Source organism: Hippocampus comes, unplaced genomic scaffold, assembly GCF_001891065.2.
Source record: "Hippocampus comes isolate QL1 unplaced genomic scaffold, H_comes_QL1_v1.1 scaffold588, whole genome shotgun sequence".
Taxonomy (NCBI): domain Eukaryota; kingdom Metazoa; phylum Chordata; class Actinopteri; order Syngnathiformes; family Syngnathidae; genus Hippocampus; species Hippocampus comes.
This window is the reverse complement of record NW_017805855.1, coordinates 1818-26534: the sequence shown is the minus strand read 5'-3', so window position 1 is coordinate 26534 and position 24717 is coordinate 1818. Positions and strand designations below refer to the sequence as shown.

Sequence of the window (24717 nt, the reverse complement as noted above, 5' to 3'; positions counted from 1 at the left end):
GCTCCACGTTGGTCAGTCAAGTTGGCCAACCGTGAAACACTTTTGGTAAGTATAGAAATCGTCTTGGCTGCTTACGCAAGCCTTGTCAGTTGTGGCTCACGTCGAGTCCCTCACAGAACAGCGCAGCTCTGGTCTGCGTAATCTTTATGTATCCCCAACGGCTTGTATTGGATGTGGGTTGGCTGAGTGACGCGCCAGTCGGAGCTTCGCTCTGCGCAATAAAGAGACGCGGGACAGTCAGCGAACTGGGAGAAGCAAAGCTGCACCAGCACACACCGCCGTGCCTTGTCGGCTCAGACGCATCTTGCGGCGAACTGAGTGGAGGAAACATGCTGTGGTTTCATTAAAACTCACGTCAACAATCGCGCTTCATCTTCAGGTTGCCACTAACGCTTCCCACCCACGGCAGGACCTCCGCGGCGAAGAGGGGGATCTTTCATTTTGGTTTTTTTTTTGTTGTTCGGTAAGTCCTCTCTTTTATTTGTAAACCAACAAACACACTCCTAAGTGCAACAACGGGAGTTTGCGTGAAGGCAAGTTGACGGTCACAAAACTATCACGCCCTTACTCGTGGTGCCTTTTTGCGATGTAGCTTCGGACACAATTAATGAAATTCACACGGTGCATGAAATGTGTTGAAGGCTTGCGTGGGATTTTTTTTTTGCAACGGGAATTATTTAAATTCCATACGTAATTGGTCTACTGCTGCAAATTGTGTATGTCTACAAGTTGGGTAACTGCCAATATTATGGTTGATACGTTGTTCAAATGAATTTATGAGGACATTGATTGTGTCTTTTCGCTATACTGTACTTCCCACAGTAAATTCTCAAAAATCACTTTTCAGAGTTGGTATTTTTTGACAAAATGGACTAAATTGGCTCATTTACGCTGAATGACCTCCAGACAGCAGCCCTCTTTGGTGAAGCCAACATGAACAAGCATAACTTGTGCAATTAGCCCAGTCTGAATAAACATTGCTAGAGAGAAAGGTGGAGTAAGAGCCTTAAGATGACTTTTAAAGGAAACACTTACTGCAGCTGCACCCTCTACCTCACTAATTGATGATGCTGGCACTGTAATGAAGCATAATCCAATAAAGACCTTGTGTGTTTGATCGGAGGTCTGGAAGGAATATGTGGGGCGTTAAAAGCATTGACTCTTTTTTCAGCACCTTGACTAATAAAGGTCTGATGACACCGGTGGTTCTCCTTGGCTTGATGCCGCTTCATGTTGTGCTGGTTGGGAAAGAATGGGTATCACATTTAAAATTGAAAATTTTTTTTACAGACGAAGTAGAACTGTGTTTCCCAACTTTCATTGAGCCAATCACATTGGAAAAATTTCAAGGCACCCTCCCAAACAAAAAGTAATAAATACTAAAATAATGATGTTGCAGTGTAATCTAAGTGCAGAATCTGGGCCCATTTAAATTGAACACAAATCGACTGATATACTAGCAGGAAGCCGTGACTTATTCTGAATGGCAACAGCTTTATTGTACTTTCCGCCAGTTAATGGAAGAGCATTTAATTCTTTTGCCTGTCACAATGCGTCACTGGCAGCGATAGATGAACAAAGATATATTAAAGTTATATGAATCATATTTTTTGCCCGTATGAAGTGAAGTTGGTATATTTCCTGTGGCACACCTGCTGATCACTCAAGGCACACGAGAGTGACACGGCACTTTGCTTTTCAAAACACTGAACTTGAAATCTGAAGAGCTTTGACCTTGTTAAAATCGGAAGATGTTACCTACTTTCATCAATAAACAGTCGTCAAAAATACAAACAAAATTGACAAGTTGAAAATATTTTTGTGAAATGATTCACAAGTACAATTTACGTGATCTATCACAATTTTACAGACATACCTGCCATGCTGTTGATTTTAAATTCAAACTCCTCCCGGCTATTTAGATTGAAAGTATTCATACAGAACTGTAAACTCAAGTAATTTGCTTCTTAACAATTGTGTTGTATAATCTGTGAAGAGCTGAAGTTAAAAAAACAAAAACATTTGTGCAGATATATTCAAAATAAGAACGTAAAAGCTACAGCAGCCACAAGCGCATAGATGATGTATTTTTTATTCACCTAATATCAAGATCTATTTTTAAAATCTTTAGTAAAAAAAGGGTGCATATACACACACACACACACACACACACACACACACACACACACACACACAATATATGCACGCAGGTGTGTGTCTGATTGAAAGGCCAAAATGGTTTTGAAGAGACTCTTCCATGGGGGTTGTAGTGTGCCAGTCTGATCAGATTTACATGGAGGTGAGAAGCAGCGTCTCGGTCACCCCACAGTCCCTCAGAGGTGCTGAATGTAACAGTCTCGGCTTAAGCAGAGGATCCACATGGCTCTCTGGATCTGGAGGCCCCTGATATGCAGACATGAAAGGGTTAAAGGTGAGGAGAGCCTCAGCAGCAGAGCAACCTCTATCCTCTAATGACCTCCCGAGTAAAAGTCAATTACTTCTGCGTCATGATCAGAAAGGAAGAGACCACAGGGGGGCTGTTTGAGCTTCACTGCTCCTCATTACAACTACTTCATTCACTTTAGTGATGAGCGGCCTGACCAGCACTTGAAGCCTTTGACATTATGGTTATTATTGTTATTATTATTATTATTATGAGGGGTTTTTTTTGTACACAGCACATGTTCAACCTTGCATGGAGCTATTAACAATAAAATATGCATGAGTGGATGGTTCACAAAATTCTACGAGGCAGTGATATATTTTCCTATTTTCACAATGCGATTGTGATTCATGTAAACCTATTCCAACAAAATTTGCGGAAGTAGATTGTTCTTGATGGTTGACCCATTACTTCAGTAGTCCAACAGTATTTCTAAAAATGTGTGATTATCCTCAGTATTGCATGCTATCTATGTAAAGTGAGCTGAAGCAAAAAAGAAACCAATGTAAATTATATTGATTCACACTCAAGAGATGTTGACCAACCCCTACGATTTGCTTCTTGATAATGAAAGCATGAATATTAAACGAAGATATATTCACTGTGGCGGCCCAGTGGTCCAGTGGTTAGTGCCTTGACCTCACAGTCCCAGAGGTTGTGGGTTCAATCCCGTCTCTGGCCTTCCTGTGTGGAGTTTTTATGTTCTCTCCGAGCCTGCGTAGCTTTTCTCCGGGTACTCCGGTTTCCTCCCACATTCTTATTGAATGTTCCAAATTGTCCCTGGGTGTGGGTGTGAGCGCGGAAGGTTGTTCATCTGTCTGTGCCCTGCGATTGGCTGGCAACGGGTTCAAGGTGTCCCCCACCTACTGTGGGTTTTCTCCGTTTCCTCCCGCATTCCAAAAACATGCAGCATAGGTTAATGGGACACTCAAAAATGTCCCTAGGTGTGATTGTGAGCGTGAATTGTTCGTCTATGTGCGCTCTGCGATTGGTTGGCAACCGGTTCAGGGTGTCCCCCGCCTACAGTCTGAACACAGCTGGGATAAGCTCCAGCACGCCCCTGACCCTTGTGAGGGTAAGCGGATAAGAAAATGAATGCATGGTTGATCACCGGGGTTTACCATTATTTAATTGTATGAGCTCAACATCATTTACTGTTCAAGGTCAAATGATGTTATATTATTGCTAAGTGTAATTGTTGTATAAATAGGTTCTTGTTACGGGAAAATGTTGTTTCAACTATCATGTTTATTATTGACAGTCTATTTCAGAAAAATAGGTCAATGGTACAAGTAAAGTTAATCCTATAATATGAAAACAATATATTGGTATATTAATGTAGATATTGTGTTGAATTTGCCTGTTGGTGTACTGTATGTTGTACAACAATAGATTTTATGGTACGCATAGACAGTTGAATATGACTCTTCTATATTGATAATGAAATTAGTGGGAGGATCTCATTAGTTTTTACTACTCTTTATCTCATTCATTAGTCATGCTTGTTTTGATGATTTCTGTTAATTAACTACAAATTTTGGTGACATATTCTTTTACTTTATCATACTTTTCGAATACAGTAAATGTTATATTATTTTATACATGCTCAAAATAAACAGAGAGGGAAGCGCAGAAAGCAAAGCATGTAAGCCTCTTCATGAACAAGAGGTCGTTTTACTCGGCAGTGCTTATGACATGAATACATTTTCATGAATCAGATTATCGTCCGTTGTTCATTGATTTGTCTTTGGCCAAGACCTGGGGGAAATGTAGTTGTTCACATACTGTAGGTGACGTTTTTATGAAGCTGACGTGCTGTTGGCTGCGTCCTCCTTTCACCTAAATCAGCCCCACTCTGACCCCCAACCCGGATAGATCCATAGAAAACAGCTGGATGGATGCTAACATGTTTTATTAGCACTTCAGAAAAGTGAAGACGTTGAGATATTTCATCTACAACGAGTGAACATTAGCTTCAGTTGTGTGCACAGTGCGCAGGGCTGCTCAAATGGAGCGGGGAGCTGCTCTGCTCGCTGTCAATCATAGGCTGACTGCAACAAAGACACATTGTTGTCTTGTTATTCCTGCTTATCAAAACCTGATTTAACAGCTCACAAGCTCTTGATGAATGTCGCCATTCTCTTACACCACCTTCAACAGCTCCAGGCATGTTTCTGGCAACAGCAAACACACATATACGCTTTTCTCAATTTCTGTCTGGCGCATTCATGTATGTGTCTTCAAGCTGCCAAGTGTGATTCACTCACCTTCCTTGACACATTTACCTCACGCATACACTCTCATTTGTCACGGCGCATTGTTACAGAGCTATTTCTTGCGCAATTTTCAAGCAATTCACATGAGCAAAACGTTTTAATAAAGCTTGTAGTGTTCACTGTTGTGGATTTCCCTACCAGCAATGTACGTGGATAAGTACTGTGGAAACTCGTTTTTAAAAATTTCCCAATCTTTTTTTTTCCAAGACAATAGTTCTGTTAGCTACGATAGATCCACCTTTGAAGAGTTTCTGCGTTGTGGTACAAACGGTGCAGGCCCTTGAAACATGCAGTCTTAATAAGCAGATCATGACTGCTCCTTGAACAGCGTTTATCAAAAATCAAAGCTGGATGTGTAAAAGTGCCAGATTGGGGGGGGGGGGGGGGGGGGGGGGGGTCAAAATCCAACTCACCATTCTTGATTGGGCCAGGGTGTTCTACAACACAAAAAAGCATTTTGAGATTTGTTTGAATCCTATTCTCGTTATTGCTAAACAACATTATCCATGGGGAGTGGGGGGGGGGGGACGTGATTTGCTGGAGGCATAACATTTTTGACACTTTAACTTGGTCAGAGTATACTACATAATCCCTTGAAGCACAGGTGTCAAACTCAAGGCCCGCCATATCATTTTGTGTGGCCTGCGAGTGCAAATCAAGCATGTCAACTTTTCCATGATGCTTGCCCAAGGTTAAACCAAAATTTCAAATTCCATCCATCCATCCATTTTCTAATCCGCTTTATCCTCACAAGGGTTGCGGGGGGTGATGTAGCCCCCCCCCCAGCTGTTTTCTTCACACTCACACCTCGGGTCAATTTTCAGTGTTCCATTAACCTGCTATGCATGTTTTTGGAATGTGGGAGGAAACCGGATTACCCGGAGAAAAGCCACGCAGGCCCGGGGAGAACATGCAAACTCCACACAGGAAGGCCTGAGCCGGACTCGAACCCTCACCTCTGTACTGTGAGGTTGACTCACTTGACCATCGGGCAGTCCAAATTTCAAATTGTCATATGTAATTTATCATAACATCGAGATATTGAAAGCATTACCTTGTTTCTTACTTGTTACCTTAATGTAACCAATGGCTGAACAAACCATTATTCTTGACTTCTGATTTCAAAACTAACACCACTCCAATTTGTTGTGCATTGAATATGTAAAATGTGGAGGTGATCAAACATTTATGCGGTTTTCCAAAATTCACAGTCATAATGGCCCTCTCAGGGAAACCTACAATGTGGCCTGCGACAAAAAGGAGTTTGACATCCCTGCCTTAAAGTATTGAAACTGTTAAACGGCCAATTCCTGAAAATGTTTGGTTTAACATTTCAGTCTTGACTGTCAATCCGAACTGCAACATGTGGCTAACAGATCAGAGAAAGCGATCATTTTGAAGTGGTCTGTTCTTTTTCCCTGAGCCACGTGTATAAATCATATTTCGATTATTGCAAGCGGTTTTGGTTGTTGTTTTGATGGCATCAGGAAGGAATGACTCTTCTTGACACATGAAGTCGCGATGATTCAAAGAATTTGAATTGATCCGCCAATGCGTTCTGTTTGTTCCAGACATCTAATTGGATTTCTTGCCTCCGCCATGGGCAGCAAGACTCTGGCAGCTCCAGTCCCTCTCCACCCATCGCTCCAGCTGGCAAATTATTCCCTTCTCCAGAGCTCCACAGGCCTTCAGCTGCCAACGGACCACTTGCACAGCATCTACAGCTTCAGTGCCTTGCATGCCATTCAGCTTCACCAATGGACCCCGGGCTACCTGCCTGTGGCCTTGCCTCGCTGCACTCTCTCAAAACTACCTGTCCAATTGTCTTCGATGGCCTCCATCCCGATCTTCCCTCATCACCCGCAGCCCAAGCAGGACTCAGCGGCTCGGATGCAGAGCTCAAAGGACAAGCCTCGCTTTGACTTTGCCAACCTGGCCACAGCAGCCACCCAAGAGGATCATCTGAAGGCGGAAGACCTGAGCATGTCAGGTGTTGCTGCTGCCGCTGCCGCTGCCGCCGCCACTTCGTCTCACCATTCTGAGTCAACCGGCCTCGGGTGCCTCCTGGATGTGGCCAAGCTCTCCTACCCGGAGCGCAAATCCAGTCGTGGCCGGTTGCCCTCAAAGACCAAAAAAGAATTTGTCTGCAAATTCTGTGGCCGCCACTTTACAAAATCCTACAATCTGTTAATCCACGAGAGGACGCACACAGATGAGAGGCCGTACACTTGTGATATCTGCCATAAAGCCTTCAGAAGGCAGGACCACCTCCGAGACCACAGGTGAGGTCAAACATTGATGTGAAACCTGTTTTGATATGTTCCTAGTTTTCAGCTTGGCAGTCAAGCAACACACTAGAAGAGCTTGAGGAAGCTCAATTTCTCAACATTTTGTCTCAGTGGGACATGTTTGGGCACAGCGTTAAGGAACAGGAGACCCAGCCTTAAGCATAATAATATAAGTTTCCGGAGGAGCAGACGTAGAGAACTTGATTAAAACGGACAAGTACTGATACATATTGCCTGTTTTATATTGAAGACCGTATTTGTAAACAATTTATAGGAAATGGAAAAACCTTTTGGGACATTAAGTTCATACCCAGTTATACTTTTAAATAAATGATTTATAGTCTGATTTGATCACATTTCATTCCTTGTCATCACTTTGTGTCGCAAATAATTTGACATGTAACAGCAAGTTTAATGGAATCAGACCAGAATGAAAAGTATTTAGTGGGGAGAGCATGTTTTAAGATATCATAGCGTAGGTGTGGTGTGAAGAGGTGACAGTACTTGCCACAATAGCAGCAATAGTAAAATGAAAATACGAGCAATGGTAAGTGTTTCTCCTCCCACATTTTTTACTTGATTATTGACATTGTTGGGCAAGTTCAGAAAATGATTGCATGCATCTTTGAAGCATGTTGAAATATATTCTATTTGAAAGGCCCGAGTCACAGTGGTGTGCAATGTATTCACCAAAAAAAAAAAAAAAAAATCAAAGGAAAAACATTTGGTCTGAAAGCTGCATTGAAAACGAGTATTTGCTCTTCTGCCATTTGCACACAGTTTCACGATATATAATACCTCCAGGGATGTGCGAAATGGATACAGTATCATCGTGTGAATGAGGGTGTGTGTGTGTGCGTACACGTGTGGCATGCAGTGTGTTGCGGCTCAGCCTGAATGTTGTCCTATCGGCAGCCAAAAGTTCCCCACAGTGAAAACTATTTTCATCTGAGTTTCAAATGAGACAATTCGATGCAATTGTATTTTTTCTATGCAATTGTATATATATATATATATAGGTATATATCCTCACAAGGGTCGCCGGGGGTGCTGGATCCTATCCCAGCCATATTCGGGCAGTAGGCAGGGGACTATATATATATATATATAAAGAACAGGAAGTTCAGGGTTCAATCCCAGCCCTGGCCTTCCCGTGCCTGCATGGGTTTTCCCCGGGTACTCCGGTTTCCTCCCATATGCCCAACCAGTCGGTTGCGATCAACCAGTGGCCTGCGGACTTGTCCCAAGTCATTTGCGAGAGGTGTCGGGAAAAATGGGGAAAAAAACAAAAAGATTTGTGTGTCTATGTGCGTTATTAATATTATATTTTTCTGTGTTAGTGTACACTGCACCCTAAGCATCTTATCAATTTCACGTTCACCAAAAAAGTATTTAAAAAATAAAATTAAAAAACAAGTCACCTTTCACCTAAGGTGGCGTCTGACCTGGATTACCGGAGGTTGTGAGCGGTCACCAGTTCCAGTTTGTGATCAGGGCTGCTGTGATAATGCTGTTTTTAAACTTCTCATTCAAAGTTCGTTTCATCAGCATTTCACCGAGGGCACTGACAGAGAATGGCAATCTGGAGCACCAGGACAAGCCTTTTAAAAAGTTACACGTGAGCTTCGATAGTCATGTTTATGCACCATGCGTCAGATCTCTGTTAAGGTCGACAGTGATTTCCTTTTCACAAACTCTTTTATCTACTTTATTTTTCTGTTTCATTCATGTTAGGGGCTGTTATGTTGGTCATCATGGTATGCGTGTGTATGCACGTCTGCATTAGTGCACGCACGTGCGTGTGTGCGGTAACAGGTCAATCATGGAGGGTGGCTGCTTGAAAAGTAGATCTTCGGTCAAAAAAGGTTGGGCACTCCTGCTCCAAATTGCCCTTTGGTGTGATTGTGAGCACGAATGGTTGTTTGTCTGTTTTTGCCCTGTGATTGGCTGGCGACCAGCTCAGGGTGTACCCCACCTCCTGCACGACCTATCTATCTATTTTCACACATCAACAAACAACCATTCACAGTCACAAGCACATCTAGGGCCAATTTACAGCGGTCAATCAACCGACCGTGCATGTCAGATCTTCGGTCAAAAAAGGTTGGGCACTCCTGCTCCAAATTGCCCTTTGGTGTGATTGTGAGCACGAATGGTTGTTTGTCTGTTTTTGCCCTGTGATTGGCTGGCGACCAGCTCAGGGTGTACCCCACCTCCTGCACGACCTATCTATCTATTTTCACACATCAACAAACAACCATTCACAGTCACAAGCACATCTAGGGCCAATTTACAGCGGTCAATCAACCGACCGTGCATGTCTATGGAATGTGGGAGGAAACCAGAGTACCCGGAGAAAACCCAGGCAGGCAGATATGTGTGTGCCCCTCTGTCAAACTTGGTCAAAGTTGGTCAAACAACCTTCCTTGGAGTTTAGTGGATAATTGGTCACATTGTAGCACAGTGGATCTACATTGGTCGCCCCGCGCAAGGTTTGGATTGGCCAACTGCGAAACGAGACAGGTCACTGGCTGGATATGTGTAGGCTTTTGCGCAGTCAGCTTCAAAAGTTACTCATTGGGATTGGAAGTCACTGATGGATTTATTCATTTGTATAACATTTACAAAAATACATGCTGTCAAACTCATTGAGATTGCTTGTTACCAGAGAGGAGCGTGAAGAGCTAGTAGCAATGTTCCCTCTAATTTTCCTCGGGTCTGAGCATTCACACAAAGTCACTGAACATTCCTTGGACTACGGTGAGCAACATTGGATATGCACACGGCGGCCAAACCATTATCACACCTGTCCAAAACCTGAGATCATAACAAGTTATGTGATGTCAGTGTAGGTGTGCTACAAAAAGAAAAGGAAAAAAAAAATCAAGACACCTTTATATCAAAATAGAACATAGTGAATAGTGACTTGTGACAGGATAAAACACATTCGAATTAGCCCTAGTTTTACTTTCAATTTAACACACAAGTCATGTTAAGCATAATTAAATCTCAATTCAATCTGTACAAATATGGTCCCACATTGTCCACTCATAATTAAAGGAAAAATGACATTTAATAAAATACAAACATTCTAGTCGTGTGTCATTTAAACAGGAAAAAGAACCTCATTCAAAGTAAACTACGCCTATGTTCGAACTACTGAATGAATCGATCAACAGTCAGTGTCAGTCGTAAATGTGAGTGTATGTGTGTTAATTTATGCTTCAATATATAGTAGAACAACTGAGTGGATACCCTGCTGTACTGAAACTGTAAGGGAAGTGGGAATGGTGTGGTGTCCCGCATGTCAATTAAACTGAGGTGGAAATGAAAGAATGAGACATCACTACTGTAAAGCATATCACCAGATGGGCTCAGAAACCTTTGAGAAAACCACTGTCAATTCTAAATATAGTTCGGTGCAACTTAAAACTCCACAAAGCGAAAGCAATTGATAAACAACACCCAGAAATGCCACCGGCTTCTCTGGGCCCGAGCTCATCTAAGTTTCTACAGCAGTGGTTCTTAACCTTCTTAGAGGTACCGAACCCAACCAGTTAATATATATATATATATATATATATACTTTTTTTTTACAAATTCAAGATACTAAATAATGCATTTATTAAAAACAGAAAAAAGTAAATAACATTTCAAGAGATAAGTATACTTTTATTTATTTTTTTTTATTGTATGACGTACTATCACAACAGTCACATGGTGACTCCTGAGCGAACTAAATTTTCCCCAGCACTGATTGGACAAGCAATGTAATAATGTGTTCATCTACAGCCAGTGATGGCCAAGCGGGCGTGTCATAAATAATTCACATGTTGAGTCGGGTGTGTCTTACCCTCCATGGCAGAGGCTCCGTCGAACCCCTGAGACCGATTCACCGAACCCCTCGGGTTCGATCGAACCCAGGTTAAGAACCACTGGTCTACAGTATATGCATCCACAATACCCGGTGTTAAAGTGTTAGATGTTCCAAACCCAATTGTGCGTTACAGCAACAAAATGTAGTGTTGACAGTGCCGTAATATTCACGCTATTGAGTGTTAAGATGAACACTAATGATTGAATTCTCTACAGCGTGTGTATGTGTGGGGGGGAAAATATTAAATTCAAAACAAATTTCTTTTATGAAATCAATTTCAGACACCTCATTTAATCCCCCTCAAGTCCAAATACACTCAAGTAATCATTCAAACCCATACTATTAATATTTGGGGTCATAAGAAATGCATTATATTCATCAAGGTATAATTTTATTTTATTTTATTTTTTTATGAAAGCAAGGAATATATTTTCAGGAGATACAAACATTCCATTCTAGCTTTCAGTTCCATAGTTATTCTCCCAGGCGGTAGTGGCATCACAAGACATTACATAGTTTGTATTTGACAAAACCCTAAAACCTGGTCTGGATAGTGTAGCATTGCTCTGTGCGAGAACGTTGCCTTCATTTTGACACTTTGACCACTGGCTGGTTTGCCAAACGTTTGATCATGTAGAAGCTTTAATCAGCTGATGGCTGTTCAAATGTTGACTGGTCTTGCAGAGTCTTTGGACCACCTTCAAAATTACATGGCAGCAAAACAGACAGAAGAATATGACGCAAAACAATGAACATGACCGGTTGTGGGTCCAATCTTCAACCCTTGTGCCCATGTCAAAGTGTCCTTGAGCAAGATACTGAACCCTGATTTGCTTCCACTGGGAGCAGCCTCCCATTGGTGTACAAATGTGCATGTGAATGGGTAAATGTGAGCCTTTGTAAAGTGCTTTGGGCACCATGTGGGGTAGTTAAAGCGTTATATATCTATAAATGCTCTCCATTTACCGTTTTTGCAACCCAATACTCACGCACATTAGTGAGACCTTGTCTTCCAGATGGAGGAAGAGTGTGACAATTCCACAGACATAAATAATGCGGACATTAACACTTCACACCAACATTTCAATGCAATCAAATTCCTTCAAGGACTCTTGGCTTTTCATATCATCTCATTTACATGTTATGTTTTGGAGAACACTGCAATTGGCTGGTAACCATTTCAGGGTGTCCCCGCTGAATGCCCGAAAACAGCTGGGTTCGGCTCCAGCATGCCCACGACCCTCGTGAGGATAAACGGATTAGAGAATGGATGGATGGATGGATTTTGGAGAATAGCCATATTGTTTGTCAAGCGGGTAACAAATGGCGCTCATTAGAGTGAATGGATTCACTTGCACTTCTCAGCCCCAAAATAGCCACGTGCAGCTCATCACTCTAGCTCCCTATACTTGCTTCAATCAAAACATGTGAAGTGTTAATTAACCTGATTGGCTGTGTCGCCCATGTGACCATGTGGTGTCACACGAAATACAAGTATTGGCCAATCTGTTTTAAACAACATGAAGTAGAAAACTGAAGTGGAAATCAAGTTACGAGCATTCTTTTTTGATCAAATAACATAATATGACAGTTCGCCTTTCCTTCGGGAAGTTTGATTCCATTTTGCAAGCCAGGAGGAAATGATGCTGAAGAAAAATGTCCTCGACTCTCACTCGTCACCTTCAATCACATAAGGGTATGGTTCCAATTTCAAAGAGACACCAATCAGAATCGAACCAAACTGACACCCCATTTTAACACCGATCAGTGTTACATCTCGTACTACAAACACTACTTTATTCCTGAGTGGTGTTTGTCAAACTGTTTTTCATGCTATTCCCGAATTTTTAACAGATACGAATATAGATAAGAACACCTTTATTTGTCTCACAATGAACAAATTCCCAATTTACAGCAGCAAAAAATTATGGGAGAAGTCGAAGAACAAAAAGTATATAAGTAAATATAAATTATAAAATATAAATATAACCATATTCAGAATGGGTGAGTGGGGGTGAGTCCAGGTTTTCAGGTCAGGTGCGTCTATTCAATAGCCTGACAGCAGTCGGCAGGAACGAGCGGCAGTACCTCTTCTTCTTGTAGCGCGCGTGTAACAGTCTCTGGTTGAAGGAGCTGCCCATTGCTGTCAGGGTGGCCTGGAGGGCGTGGGGAGGTCTTTTATATGTAGATAAATGGGATACAACCACAGTTTTTTGTTCTGTTAAATCCCAAATTTGATCCCAAAATGAATTTGACCCCTTTTTCAAGTTGCCACATGCATTTCTAAAATTGAAAAAGAAACTCTCGAAAACAAAAGAAAACCGATGAAAAATACAAAATAGTGTGTAATAACTGCAGACATGCATGAAACTGGATGAGGAATGCACTCAAAACGATGAAGACTGTCTCAGGTTTGTGCGGACTTCAAAAATTCCTGGGATGCGTGGGCTCACAACAGCAGACATGATAAGACGTCTACAAAGCATGTAACTACCAGTATATATGTGTATTTAGAGGTTTTTTTTTTTCTTTTCTGGAATTCATTTGGGCCCACTTGATTAATAATAAAAAAAAAAAAAAAACGTGCGCACACACACACACACACACACACACAAAGATGTGCCCCTGAAGTGAATAAGACGAAGGCGTTGCTAGTTTTGGTACCGGAAAAATGAATAACAACAATAAGGTTGATCAAGGTTTCGACTGACATGACTAATAACGCTGTTCTGACTTCTTACTTATTGCTAACACTGCAATGTTGTGTTCTATTCTGCAGGTACATTCATTCCAAAGAAAAGCCCTTCAAGTGTCAAGAGTGTGGGAAAGGCTTCTGTCAGTCCAGGACACTGGCTGTGCACAAAACATTACACATGCAAGTCAAGGAACTGAAGCCAGCCAAGATGAAATGAATCTGTTTTCTTCAAGGGAAGGGACGGGGACACTGGATATATACAGTTCAGTATGACCAAATACGATAATCAACCAAAGACTTCAAAAAAAAAAAAAAAATCTCAGTTATTGGTAGGAAAACCTCCAATTTCTTCCACTTATGTGGGAATGCTGCTCAAGGATTAACATTTTCACCAGCATTTTTTTTACAAGATACAGAAATAAGCCTTTGTGAAGAAGTGCATGACTAGTTGACAGAGACCCCAGTGGATATGTGGAATGTGAAATAGCAATAACAATTAAAAACAAACAAAATAAAACAAACTGTGGCTGCTCATTCCAAGTAGGGCACTGCAGAAAACTGTATTCCAAAGACAAGGTCCCACAAATGATTCTACAAGTAAGGAGGATAAAAGCCATTTTATCACTTTTCCTCCATTTTATTGTAACATTCCAATGTTATTTTTGTACGGATGCATTACAGTATATAAGAAATGTATTTTTGCACTTTAACCTGATTATTGATTTTTTTTTCTATATATCACTGGATCTTATTTTCCCAACAAATAATCATTTTTGAATAAAATGTTTCCTGTAAATGTTTGAGTCTGAGTTTGCCTGAAATCCATAAACTATATGTGTAAACACAAGATCATGATGCAAACATCATTATCACACAATACATTTGAATGCCACTGATACATAGAAGTACAGAGTAGTATCACAAGCATGAAAAGTGTCTTTGTGATGCTTTCGTAACTTAAATCTGCATGTTAAAACCCTTTCAGTGACCCGTGAAGGAGAAAGGGATTGACTTTGAAATAACTTCAAAAGTGGTTGTTTCATTGAACATACAAAAGCTGCTCAACAAATCACTGCAGATGCCAACATATACGGTGAGATTACATATTCTACGACAAAAAAGAGTAAAGACCAAGTCTGCCTTTAAGTCAGTTAAAGCACCAACACAACTATGTGACAGATCCAAAGCAAGAAACAAATTCCAACTGAACTCAAGTTACTGGACTAAAAATGCCCGGAAGTCAAAGCTTCACTTAGTTTTTGAAGCCCAATAACTCTCTAACACACAAGAAAATATAAAGTCCTTCTATGCACTTTATGAGGTATCATTTTGTAATTTTAAGGGGTGGATTAACAAGAGACTATTCATTATTCAATGTGGCCAAATACATAGCTATTAGGAATGAATATGAGTGTTAGCTTTTGAAAGTAGCATTGTTGCATGAACCTTGATTTATATATCTACATATAGATATAGTCTATATCTTTAGATAGCTAGCTAGACTATCAAGCTAACTATCTATCGATCGATCTATCTAGCTAGCTGCTAGATAAATACATATAAACCAGCTCTTATGTATAATAACACATCTCAAGATATTGCGTCTACATCTGTGCATGACACACTAATTAATAGTAATAATAAATCCCAGAATCACCACTGTCAATAAGGGCGATGGGTTGGGGAAGAAAAAAAAGGAGACTGTGGCGCCTTTCACCCACCATTGGGAGAGACTTTTGTAGACGAAAATGCAACTTATAAATTGCTCACTAAATTTGAACTAGATATTGTACGACTTGCATTCACTTTTCAAGATTCTAATGGACATACTTTTTTCCAGTTTTACTTACTTAGATAATTTAAAGGATAAAGTTCAAAAGAGTGAAACATTCAGAAAGACTTTTTCGCAGCAAATGCCAGAAATAACACATATATTGTAGCGGCTGCAGTGTAGCCTAAGGTCAAAGAGGCCAACAGAATAATAACAATATCTTGAATTTGTATCGCGCCTTTCAAGAAACCCAAATTACGCTTTACAAGAACACACAAACATGGACAAAGTGTGTGTGTGTGCGTGTGTATATGTGTGTGTGTGTGTGTGTGTGTGTGTGTGTGTGTGTGTGTGTGTGTGGGTGGAGGAGATCAGAGAGGTACTGAGGAGCCAGGGCATAGAGAGATTTGTATGAGAGGAGGAGGATTTTGTAACTGATGCGGAACTTGATGGGGAGCCATTGGAGATTGATGCGAGTCGCTGTACTGCCAGGGTCTAGTGTGGGTGAGGACTCTGGCTGCTGAGTTTTGTATGAATTGGAGCCTGTCCAGAGTTTGGCCGGGTACTCCAGACAGGACCCTGTTGCAGTAGTCCAGGTGGGAGGTTCTGAAGGGGTGAATGAGTGTTTGAGCCACAGAATCAATGTGTGATGGCCGGTGCCTGGAGGTCTTCCGAGGATGATCGAAGGCAGATTTGGTGACAACTTTTATGTGCAAGGGAAAAGAGACGGTTGAGTCCAGGATGACGTTTATGGCTCTCGAAGGATGGGTAAATGGACGTACCATATAGAGCATGAAATGCTCTATATGAATCTGCAAGCTTACCCAGCAGTGATTTGGAGGCCACAACGTTGAGCTCTGTTTTATTGCTGTTCAATTTGAAATTGTTAAAGTTCATCCAGGCTTTGGGGTCATGGAGGCAGTTTATCCGGGAGTGGGGAGGTGGGAGCGGATGTTTTTTTTTTCTGCTGAGGTAGAGGTGAGTGTCATCTGCATAGGACTGAAAGCTGCGACCATTTTTGTGTAAAAATTATCTCAGGGGAAGCATTTAGATGGTGAGAAAAGGAGAGGTCCAAGAACGGAGCCTTGAGACACGCCTGGTTAACTGATTGAAAGATACGAATGAAACTCTGAGAGAGAGAGCTGAACCAGTGATGCCAAGATGGCGAGTCAGGCGGTTGAGAACGATGGTGATGGTGAAGCATTTCAATTTGAGGCTTTGCTTAAGGGCACCTCGTTAGTTCCAAAGAAAAGAAACTCCTTCCTCTGATCTTATCAAAAAATGTATTGCATTTCCACACACTACTTAGGATATGCTTTGACTTTAATTGTGTGTCAGGCATCAGCTCTTCAGGAGTTGCTATTTTTGTTCTACACTTTCACTTGGCATGAGTGATTCTGAAACTGGTATCTCGGCCATGAATTGATAGCAGAGCTGGTTTTTACCTATTTCCCAGCATCCCTAAGATTTGAGAGATTTTTTTCCTACTGTGGGGGGCACCGTGCTCGACTGGTTTGCATGTCTGCCTCACAGTACTGAGGTCCAGGGTTCGAAACTGACCTTCCTGTGTGGTCTTTGCATATTCTCCCTGTGTTTGTCAATATGCTCCCTGCGACTTTGCACATTGTCATTGGGTGGTACTACTGCATAATGGTAACCTTACTTTACGCAAAGTCTTTCGATACTTATATGTAATGTCCTTGTTTATCATAGTTGCTTGATATTAATAATATTAGTGTAACCTGTACTACCGAAGACAAATTCCTTTTGTGTTTCTACATACTTGGCCAATAAAAATGATTATTATGATGGTTAGGATTATTTGCTGGCAACCAATTCAGAGTGTCCCCCACCTACTGCCCGAAGACAGCTGGGATAGGCTCCAGCACCCCCTGCAACCCTTGTGAGGTTAAGGCGGGTCAGAAAATGGATGTACGGATGTCTTAAAAAAAAACAACAGCAACAACAATGTATAACAATACAGTACTTGGTTGAAACGTAATTTTTTAACAACTGAAATACACTCCCTCCTCAAAAATGGTTTAGTCCACCCTGTCCTCCTCAACTACCGTATTACTACCGGGTTCATGAGTGTTAGAATCCATTGTTTGTTCTCTGTCGTCCACGGAGTAGCCCCTCCCATTTGTTTTGTTACCTTTTTCAGTGTGGGCTGGGCGTTCTCCCTAATCAGTGCACCTGCCTCCCCTACACACCTGCCAGTCTTCATCTCGTCAGCCACTTGCAGCATCAAAGCCAGCCTGAACAGCCACCCATTGCCAGTTCGTCAGTGATCTCGCTTCTGCCAAGCTGTTACGCGCCAGCATTTCTGTACTTCTTAACTTGGTCATTCTGACTCCTTCTCAGTTCCTGCCTGACACCCCGACCTGTCCCGCTTCCTGACAATAAAACCATTCTGAGTTCATTGTGTCTGCCTGTGGGTCCTGTGCTCATCTCTCACTAAGCCTAACAATGAGCATGCTATCACAGAGCAAGACACCGTCTTTCAGTGATATACAATTGCAGTGTAAGTACTTGGCTTAAATGAGAATACGGGAAACATTTCTTAACTTTTTCCATTCAATAACATACAATCATCATTTCTATTCCTCATTTTTGTATCATTCAATCATAGCTTACTGTTTGCCATTAGGTAAAAATGACCTGTTTTTCTTCAAGCCAGGGTGGTCAGAGATGGCACCACTATGCCCTGTTTGAATTGGCATGATTGAACCTAGCCGATGTGTCATCTGCATGTGTTGATAGTAAAGCCAAGGTGCTACTGACAAAATAACTCACTGGATGCCAATCAACAATATAACTCCTATCCACCTCACTCCTACGCCCCTATGAGGCGATTCAGCAAAACCAGCGTTAGCTTTATATGGAAACTGTTAGTGTGAGCCCACTTTCCATGACAGTTACAGACTTTAACAATGTGGGAACAAGAGTTGTTGCACCTTCGAAGAGAAAACATTTCAATCCCACTTCCTGCTAATGTAGCAGTAAAGGAGGATGATTAAAAAAAAAAAAAAAGAGGCCCACGACAAGGCACAGTCACGTTTCACTATTTTCCAAACTTTTCAGAAGGGAGGCAATGAGCAATCGCAAAAGCTCTGAAGTGTAAAAACCTACACTGTAAGAAGGTTGGTCGTATTTTGTTGAAAGACGTTTGACACAGTCTTATTTCGCTTAAAGCAGACAAAGGACACAGCCAAACCTCCTCCTTCCCTCTGTATGGTATAAGTCTCACATCGCTCAAGATCATAAAAATGCTACAAATCAAACATTATGTGAGTATCTCCACCTATGTCAACTTCAACCGCTGCAAATAGAACAATTGCCCGAATATTTTGGATTTGATGAGCAGGACATTTTCTTCTTCATAGGCGCTCAGTACAGATTAATGACAAAACTAGCTTTACTGTTCATAAAATCCAAAATATTGTGGCGATGCTTCTAGAAATTTCACAGGTTGACTAATACAATAAGTATTCTCTCATAGGAATCATATTTGTGATGTCCAATCTTTCCCTAACACAGAATTTCCTTCCTACTATGTTACATGTCCTTTGTGAACATGCAAGTATGTGAAAAAAAATACAGGTGTAACAACACAAGCAATAAAATGCAAAAATATATGGTCCAAAACCTGTTTATAACACAAAAACTGCAGCATACAGTACAGGCATATGAACAAAATACAGTACAACAAGACGCATCACAGAATTAGGACTATTTGCTACAAAAATACAACAGACCCGGTAGCTTTTCTTTCCACTCACTTACTCTCTTTAACTTGACCTCTGCTCGATCACCACACAAGACAGCTAATGTCGAGCAACGAACTTTTGAAGCCAGCCACGGGACACTACGAAATCCTCGATGCCCATAGTTAGCGCTATGGAGCTGGCCTTCTCTCTTATTAGCGGTCCAGTTCGCGGAAGGTTTTGAGCATAATAAAGGGTAAAGCATTCTAGGAAACGTTCGTTGAATCGACTGTCAAGCAACAACCAATTTACTCTTAGCAGGTAATCGGATGCATTCCACTCTCATTACCGTTCTTCATTTGGATGCCACGATCTACAGAACGTAAGTGTAAATGAATGAAATAAAAAAATCGTTTGTGATTCCAGTCAAACTCATGCCAATGGAGTCACTTACATGCTGCCGTTTTGGATCCTATGAAAGTAAATAACGGCAGAGTATCGAGCGGGACTTGCTTGAGTTTGTGCTCCTGCGGGCTTCCGTATGGCTTCCGGGTTCCAGGTACCGGAACTTCCGTTGTTATGAATCGATCGTTAATGCAATATCATAGTTGTAATTTTAATGCATAGGTTTATATTTCGGGTGAGGGAATTTCTGTTTGACAGAAGTCCCTAGGTGAGAATACTTATTGTACTGAAGTGTGGTGTCTCCCATACACATAAAAAAATACCTAATGTTCCTGTGGCTCTTATGTGGTGACTCGGCGCAATGCAAGCGGCAAACACATGAGCACGTAATGCAGCACCATGCTCTTTCTCCGCAAAATGAAAAATAGGACAGGTACGATGACAAGGTGGTGGTCTTGTCAAAAGAAGACTTTTACAGTATTTTTTTTCTGGGATCCTCATCTCCGGGAAGACGCTGCAAACTCGTGTTTAGCACAGCATTCTCTCGTCCTTGTCCGGGCCAGCCTGTTCAAAACATTGCTCTTGTAGTCACAGATTCAACTTCCTCTGCTTGTTTGTCCAACCGCCGTGAAAGATATTTTTTTCACTGCAATGAGGGCGAATGATTGCTTGGAAAAGATGGTGAAAAAAATGTTCAAATAAACCGCTTTGTGAAACACATCCCACTGTAACAAATAGTAAATTCTGACCAGAAGTTGCTAACATTAACGTTTCCCCATGAGACCCCCTCAGGAATAAAGTGGATTCAGACGCAAGAGTGAGGGAAGAGCAAAGAGGAAGATTATACGGTACATATTAGTATTTAAATTACATGTATCCTAAAAATCAAATGTCAGTGTTTGACTTTTATAAGATAAGATAAGAAAACCTTTAATAGTCTCACAATGGAGAAATTCCCACTTCACAGCAGCAAAGTTATGAGAGGAAAAAGTAGAAGAACAAAATAAATAGGAGCTGCTGGAAAGGCAGCCACTCTCGCGGCGCCATATTGAAGTCAAAATAACACAACAAAACACATAAGACATGTTGTGCATTGCATTTGAAATAAAAGTCCAAAGATTACGCCAATGGTGCATTATATTACGTTTAGTACTCACTATAGAGGATTGGTTTACTCCACTTTCCTCTTTTTTTTATAACTACTGTTAATGTCTATGTAGAGGTGCTGAAATTTCAAAATGAGTTGTCTTCCCCCTAGAAATAGCAGCGTTACAATATGTCAGTTAAATAAATCGAATCCATTCGGGTTTTTTTTCTGAACCATGATCACATTTACTCAAAGTCTTTGCTGAAAAGTGTGATACTGTACTTCTCTTTCATAAATATACAGTGACATTAAAGTTGACTTGCCACAAGCTCATCAGCTGTAAAACCCTGATCATTGAATTACCCCCTGCCAATCATAAATGAAAGCTGCACATGTAAACAAATGATATTAATGTGTGTGTTTGTTGGCATGTGCCATTCAGGAGGAAGGCTGTTGGTCCAGGGCGGATGCTCAGCCCACTACTCTGCATTTCTCTTATAGCCAGGAACTAATCAGTCTGTCAGCATCAGCCATAGTAGCCAGGAAAACACACACACAGCTGGTCAGTTCGACATGGCAGGGGATGGTGTACGTGACACAAGCCTTGTTTAAAAACAGCCGTGTTCTTATGTGGGATATGTCATAGTGCAGGCAGAGGGCAGGCTGCTGACAACCATCCTTAACTACTGTTACCACCACTTACCACACAATGACTAGACAAACACGTCGCTCACTATTTGTGTAGTCTGCATTGTCCTTTTTCAGTATCATGGTAATCTGGTTGACTTGTGACTTGGGAACACCGGCACAATAAGGTGTAATACCTCCCGGTGTAACGGTTGAATTATTATTATTATGAATGAATACTTATTTTTAAAAAAATCATAAGCTGGGTCTACACCACTCCAAAATCTTGTTTTGATATATTTAATGTGAAGCGAGCTTGGGATTTGGCAAATTGCGGCTCTGTAGCCGCACGCGGCTCTTTAGCGCCACCCTAGTGGCTGCCTGGAGAAAAGATGGGGGAGGGAAATATATTTTTTGTTTTAATATGGTTTCTGTAAGAGGACAAACATGACACAAACATTCTTAACGTTTTCCAATGCTGTAAAAATGTGTAGAATAAATATTAAATTTCAACATTTCTGTCAACGAAGATTCTGTCAGATGATGAGCAACAGCCATAACGACCCCTAAGATGAACGACACAGGAAAGAGACACAAAAGTTTGTGAGTTTTTGAAAAGCAAATCACTCCCTACCTTTGTAGAGACCTGATGAGGAGGCATGGGACACACTTATGCAGCATGTTAATGATTGTAGCTCACGTGTACCGTTTTAAAATGCTTTCCCATTCTTTGCCCGTGCCCAGAATGAGAATAATAATAATAATAAAAGATAGAGCGCAACAGCTCTGATTGCAAGCTGCAATTGCAGACTGCTGAGCGCTAACTTCCGATGATGCAGGTCACGTGCCACCGTAGGTTATAGGTGACCTGCTTTATTTTTTTAAATACATTTTGTGAAAGTGAGACTGACAGAATGCTCAGGGTGCAGTGTGCCCTAACACAAGAACATATCATATTAAAAACACGCACACAGATACACAAATGTATTGGTTTTTTTTTCTCCCCCCTCAACACTCCTCGTGATCGACTTGGGACCAGTCTGCGAGCTACCAGTCGATCACGATCTACTTATTGGGCACCCCTGATGGAAATCATGTCGAACTGACACCCATTGATGACAATCTTCTTTCTTTCTCTCAGTAACTATTTGGATATCCGACAATGTGTTTTTATGTTCACATCAATCATTCAACACAAGCTGACTTTGTGGTGTACATCCCATGAGTTCTCATTCAGGTTCTATGGCGATCACTGAACTTTTGAGCTTTTCCATGACCACTGTCCTCAGTGGGGTATCGCAGAAATAAAGAATAAGGAAAAGCAAAACAGAGGTAATCCCGTGTTTGTTTCTAAATTGTACAACCTCTGCAAGGAGAGCAAAGTTCCCGTAGAATGTCACGGTGACTCGAACAGCACACCTCTATTATTTTTGGCTCCTTTAAAATAGTTCAAAGCTAGTGCCTTTCTGGTTTCGCCAGAGGTAGAGCAGAATTCATACTGACATGAACACCTCTTGCATGGTTTCAAGTAACATACAGCAAATGTTTTTGGTCTGAATAGGACAAACAAGTCTCCTGTTAATTTTGTACATGCACTGAGACAAGATATACTGCACGACACTCACGACAAACCATCTTTTAATTTGAAATACAACACAATCTGGCAGAATATGTTTAGTACATCTGCTTTACAGATTAAGGCTTTGGGTCAGTCATTTCTGCATGGAATTGGGTTGAGCTCCCTGTGTTTGTCATGACTTTTGGACCTTGTGGGTAAAAGTAATCATTTTTGCATTATTGTGATTCGTGGAAAAATGTCTGGTTTAATTAAATACACTGTACAACTAAACTCTTTTCATATTAGCCGGCCCGGTGAGCAAGTGGTTAGTGCATTGACCTCACAGTGCAGAGGTACTGGGTTCGATTCCGGCTGTGTAGAGTTTGCATGTTCTCCCTGTGCCCGTGTGGGTTTCTCCGGGTACTCCGGTTTCTTCCCATATTCCAAAAACATTCATGATAGTGCTGATTGAACACTCAACTCAACTGGATTTATAGCGCACTTTCAAACAGCCATCGATCGCTGCATTCAAAGTGCTGTACATGGAGCAAGTAATATATACAACAATAAAGCAACAAATCGGTAACAAAGACCGTAGAAAGCACCAAACAGCAAAACCAAGAACAAATCTGAGTCACGCTGAGTCAAATGCCAAAGAATACAAGTGATTTTTGAGGCGGGTTTTCAAGATGGGCAGCGAGGAGGCTTGCCGAATGTACACTCAACATTGTCCCTCGGTGTGAGTGTGAAGAAGACAGCTGGGATAGGCTCCAGCACCCCCCGGGACCCTTGTGAGGATAAAGCAGATCAGAAAGTGGATGGATGGATGGATCTTTCCATATTCAAAGTTCTTTCTAACTATCTGAAGGTTTTATTAAAATATTAAAAAGTGTAAGCAGTTGATTCGTGAAATACAAATGAAGGATACGAAAATTGTGTTTATATGTAATACCGTAGGTTGACCCAATTATGTTGAGGTATTTAAAATTTGGATTGGAACCAAAAAAAAAAGTATTTTCCCAGAACACAGAACTTTTCAGCTGGTGGATGTCCAGCAAAACCAAAAGATTGCGTAAAGTGTGGAATGGATACGTGATGCATGACAAATGTAGTCCAGATCAATGTTCGGAGTCCACTAGGAATAGGCGGAGTGGATGAGCTCTGGTTTTGGCAAAGGTACTGTACAGTTTTAATAGTTAAAAGGAAGTTGCCATGAATTAAACTTCACAATGGAATTGCCAGTGAACAGGTTTTGACAGCATGAGTAAATGGTGGGTGGATGAAATCATGAGCTGTGAATTCAGACTGGGAAGAAGATAGTTCTGCTTGAGCTCGAACCAATTCTTTGTTGAACCCATGAGATAAAAACATGAATGAAACAAAAAATCCACAATGGTCACTTATGACTGGCCAGAGCAATATAAATACAACGTTGCTTCAAATTAGCACTTGCAAATGCTTCTATTTGTGTTTCAGATCAAAAGAAAGAAACAAATACTAATACACGAATGAAACTGACCTGGTCAAAAATGATGGTCCTCTTCTCAGGCAATTGCTACCATCAAAATATTTTCTGACTCCAAATTAGACTGCTGCACCTGTGAAAAAGGTCTTTTGACTTAATGCTGCTGCTTTTGAAAAGTAGCCTTCGCCAGACTGCACGTTTCAGTTACTTGCCAAGGTGAGAATAGTTTTGGGTTTGATCTTGTTTTAACTATTGCTCTTTGAATTCAGTTCATTTGATTTAGGTTTGTTAGTATTGATCAATTTAGATTTTTTTTTTTCGGAAATGCTTCATTTCGAATTAGTTATTTTAATTTTGCAGGATTTCTTGTGTCCAAGTTTTATTTTTAAAGGCCACAGCAATTATTGTCATAAAAACTCAACAAAAGATACAATTTCAAAATATGACAGGCAGATGAACAACCATCAATTGAGTGTGTGTGTGTGTGTGTGTGTGTGTGTGTGTGTGTGTGTGTGTGT

The 24717-nt window shown here is 41.1% G+C and overlaps 1 protein-coding gene across 2 annotated transcripts; it reads left to right on the top strand.

The window, feature by feature from the left end:
* The first annotated feature begins 171 nt into the window (after positions 1–171).
* On the top strand, positions 172–14096 carry osr1 (odd-skipped related transcription factor 1). Of its 2 annotated transcripts, XM_019888528.1 has the most exons (3): positions 172–463; positions 6291–7001; positions 13664–14096. In XM_019888528.1, the coding sequence occupies exons 2-3, from the start codon at positions 6319–6321 to the stop codon at positions 13794–13796; spliced, it is 816 nt and encodes a 271-aa protein (XP_019744087.1). In that variant the 5' UTR covers positions 172–463; positions 6291–6318; the 3' UTR covers positions 13797–14096. The 2 variants fall into 2 exon arrangements, with proteins under 2 accessions (XP_019744087.1, XP_019744086.1); XM_019888527.1 differs by lacking the exon at positions 172–463 and having other exon boundaries at positions 6247–7001.
* The last annotated feature ends 10621 nt before the right edge of the window (positions 14097–24717 follow it).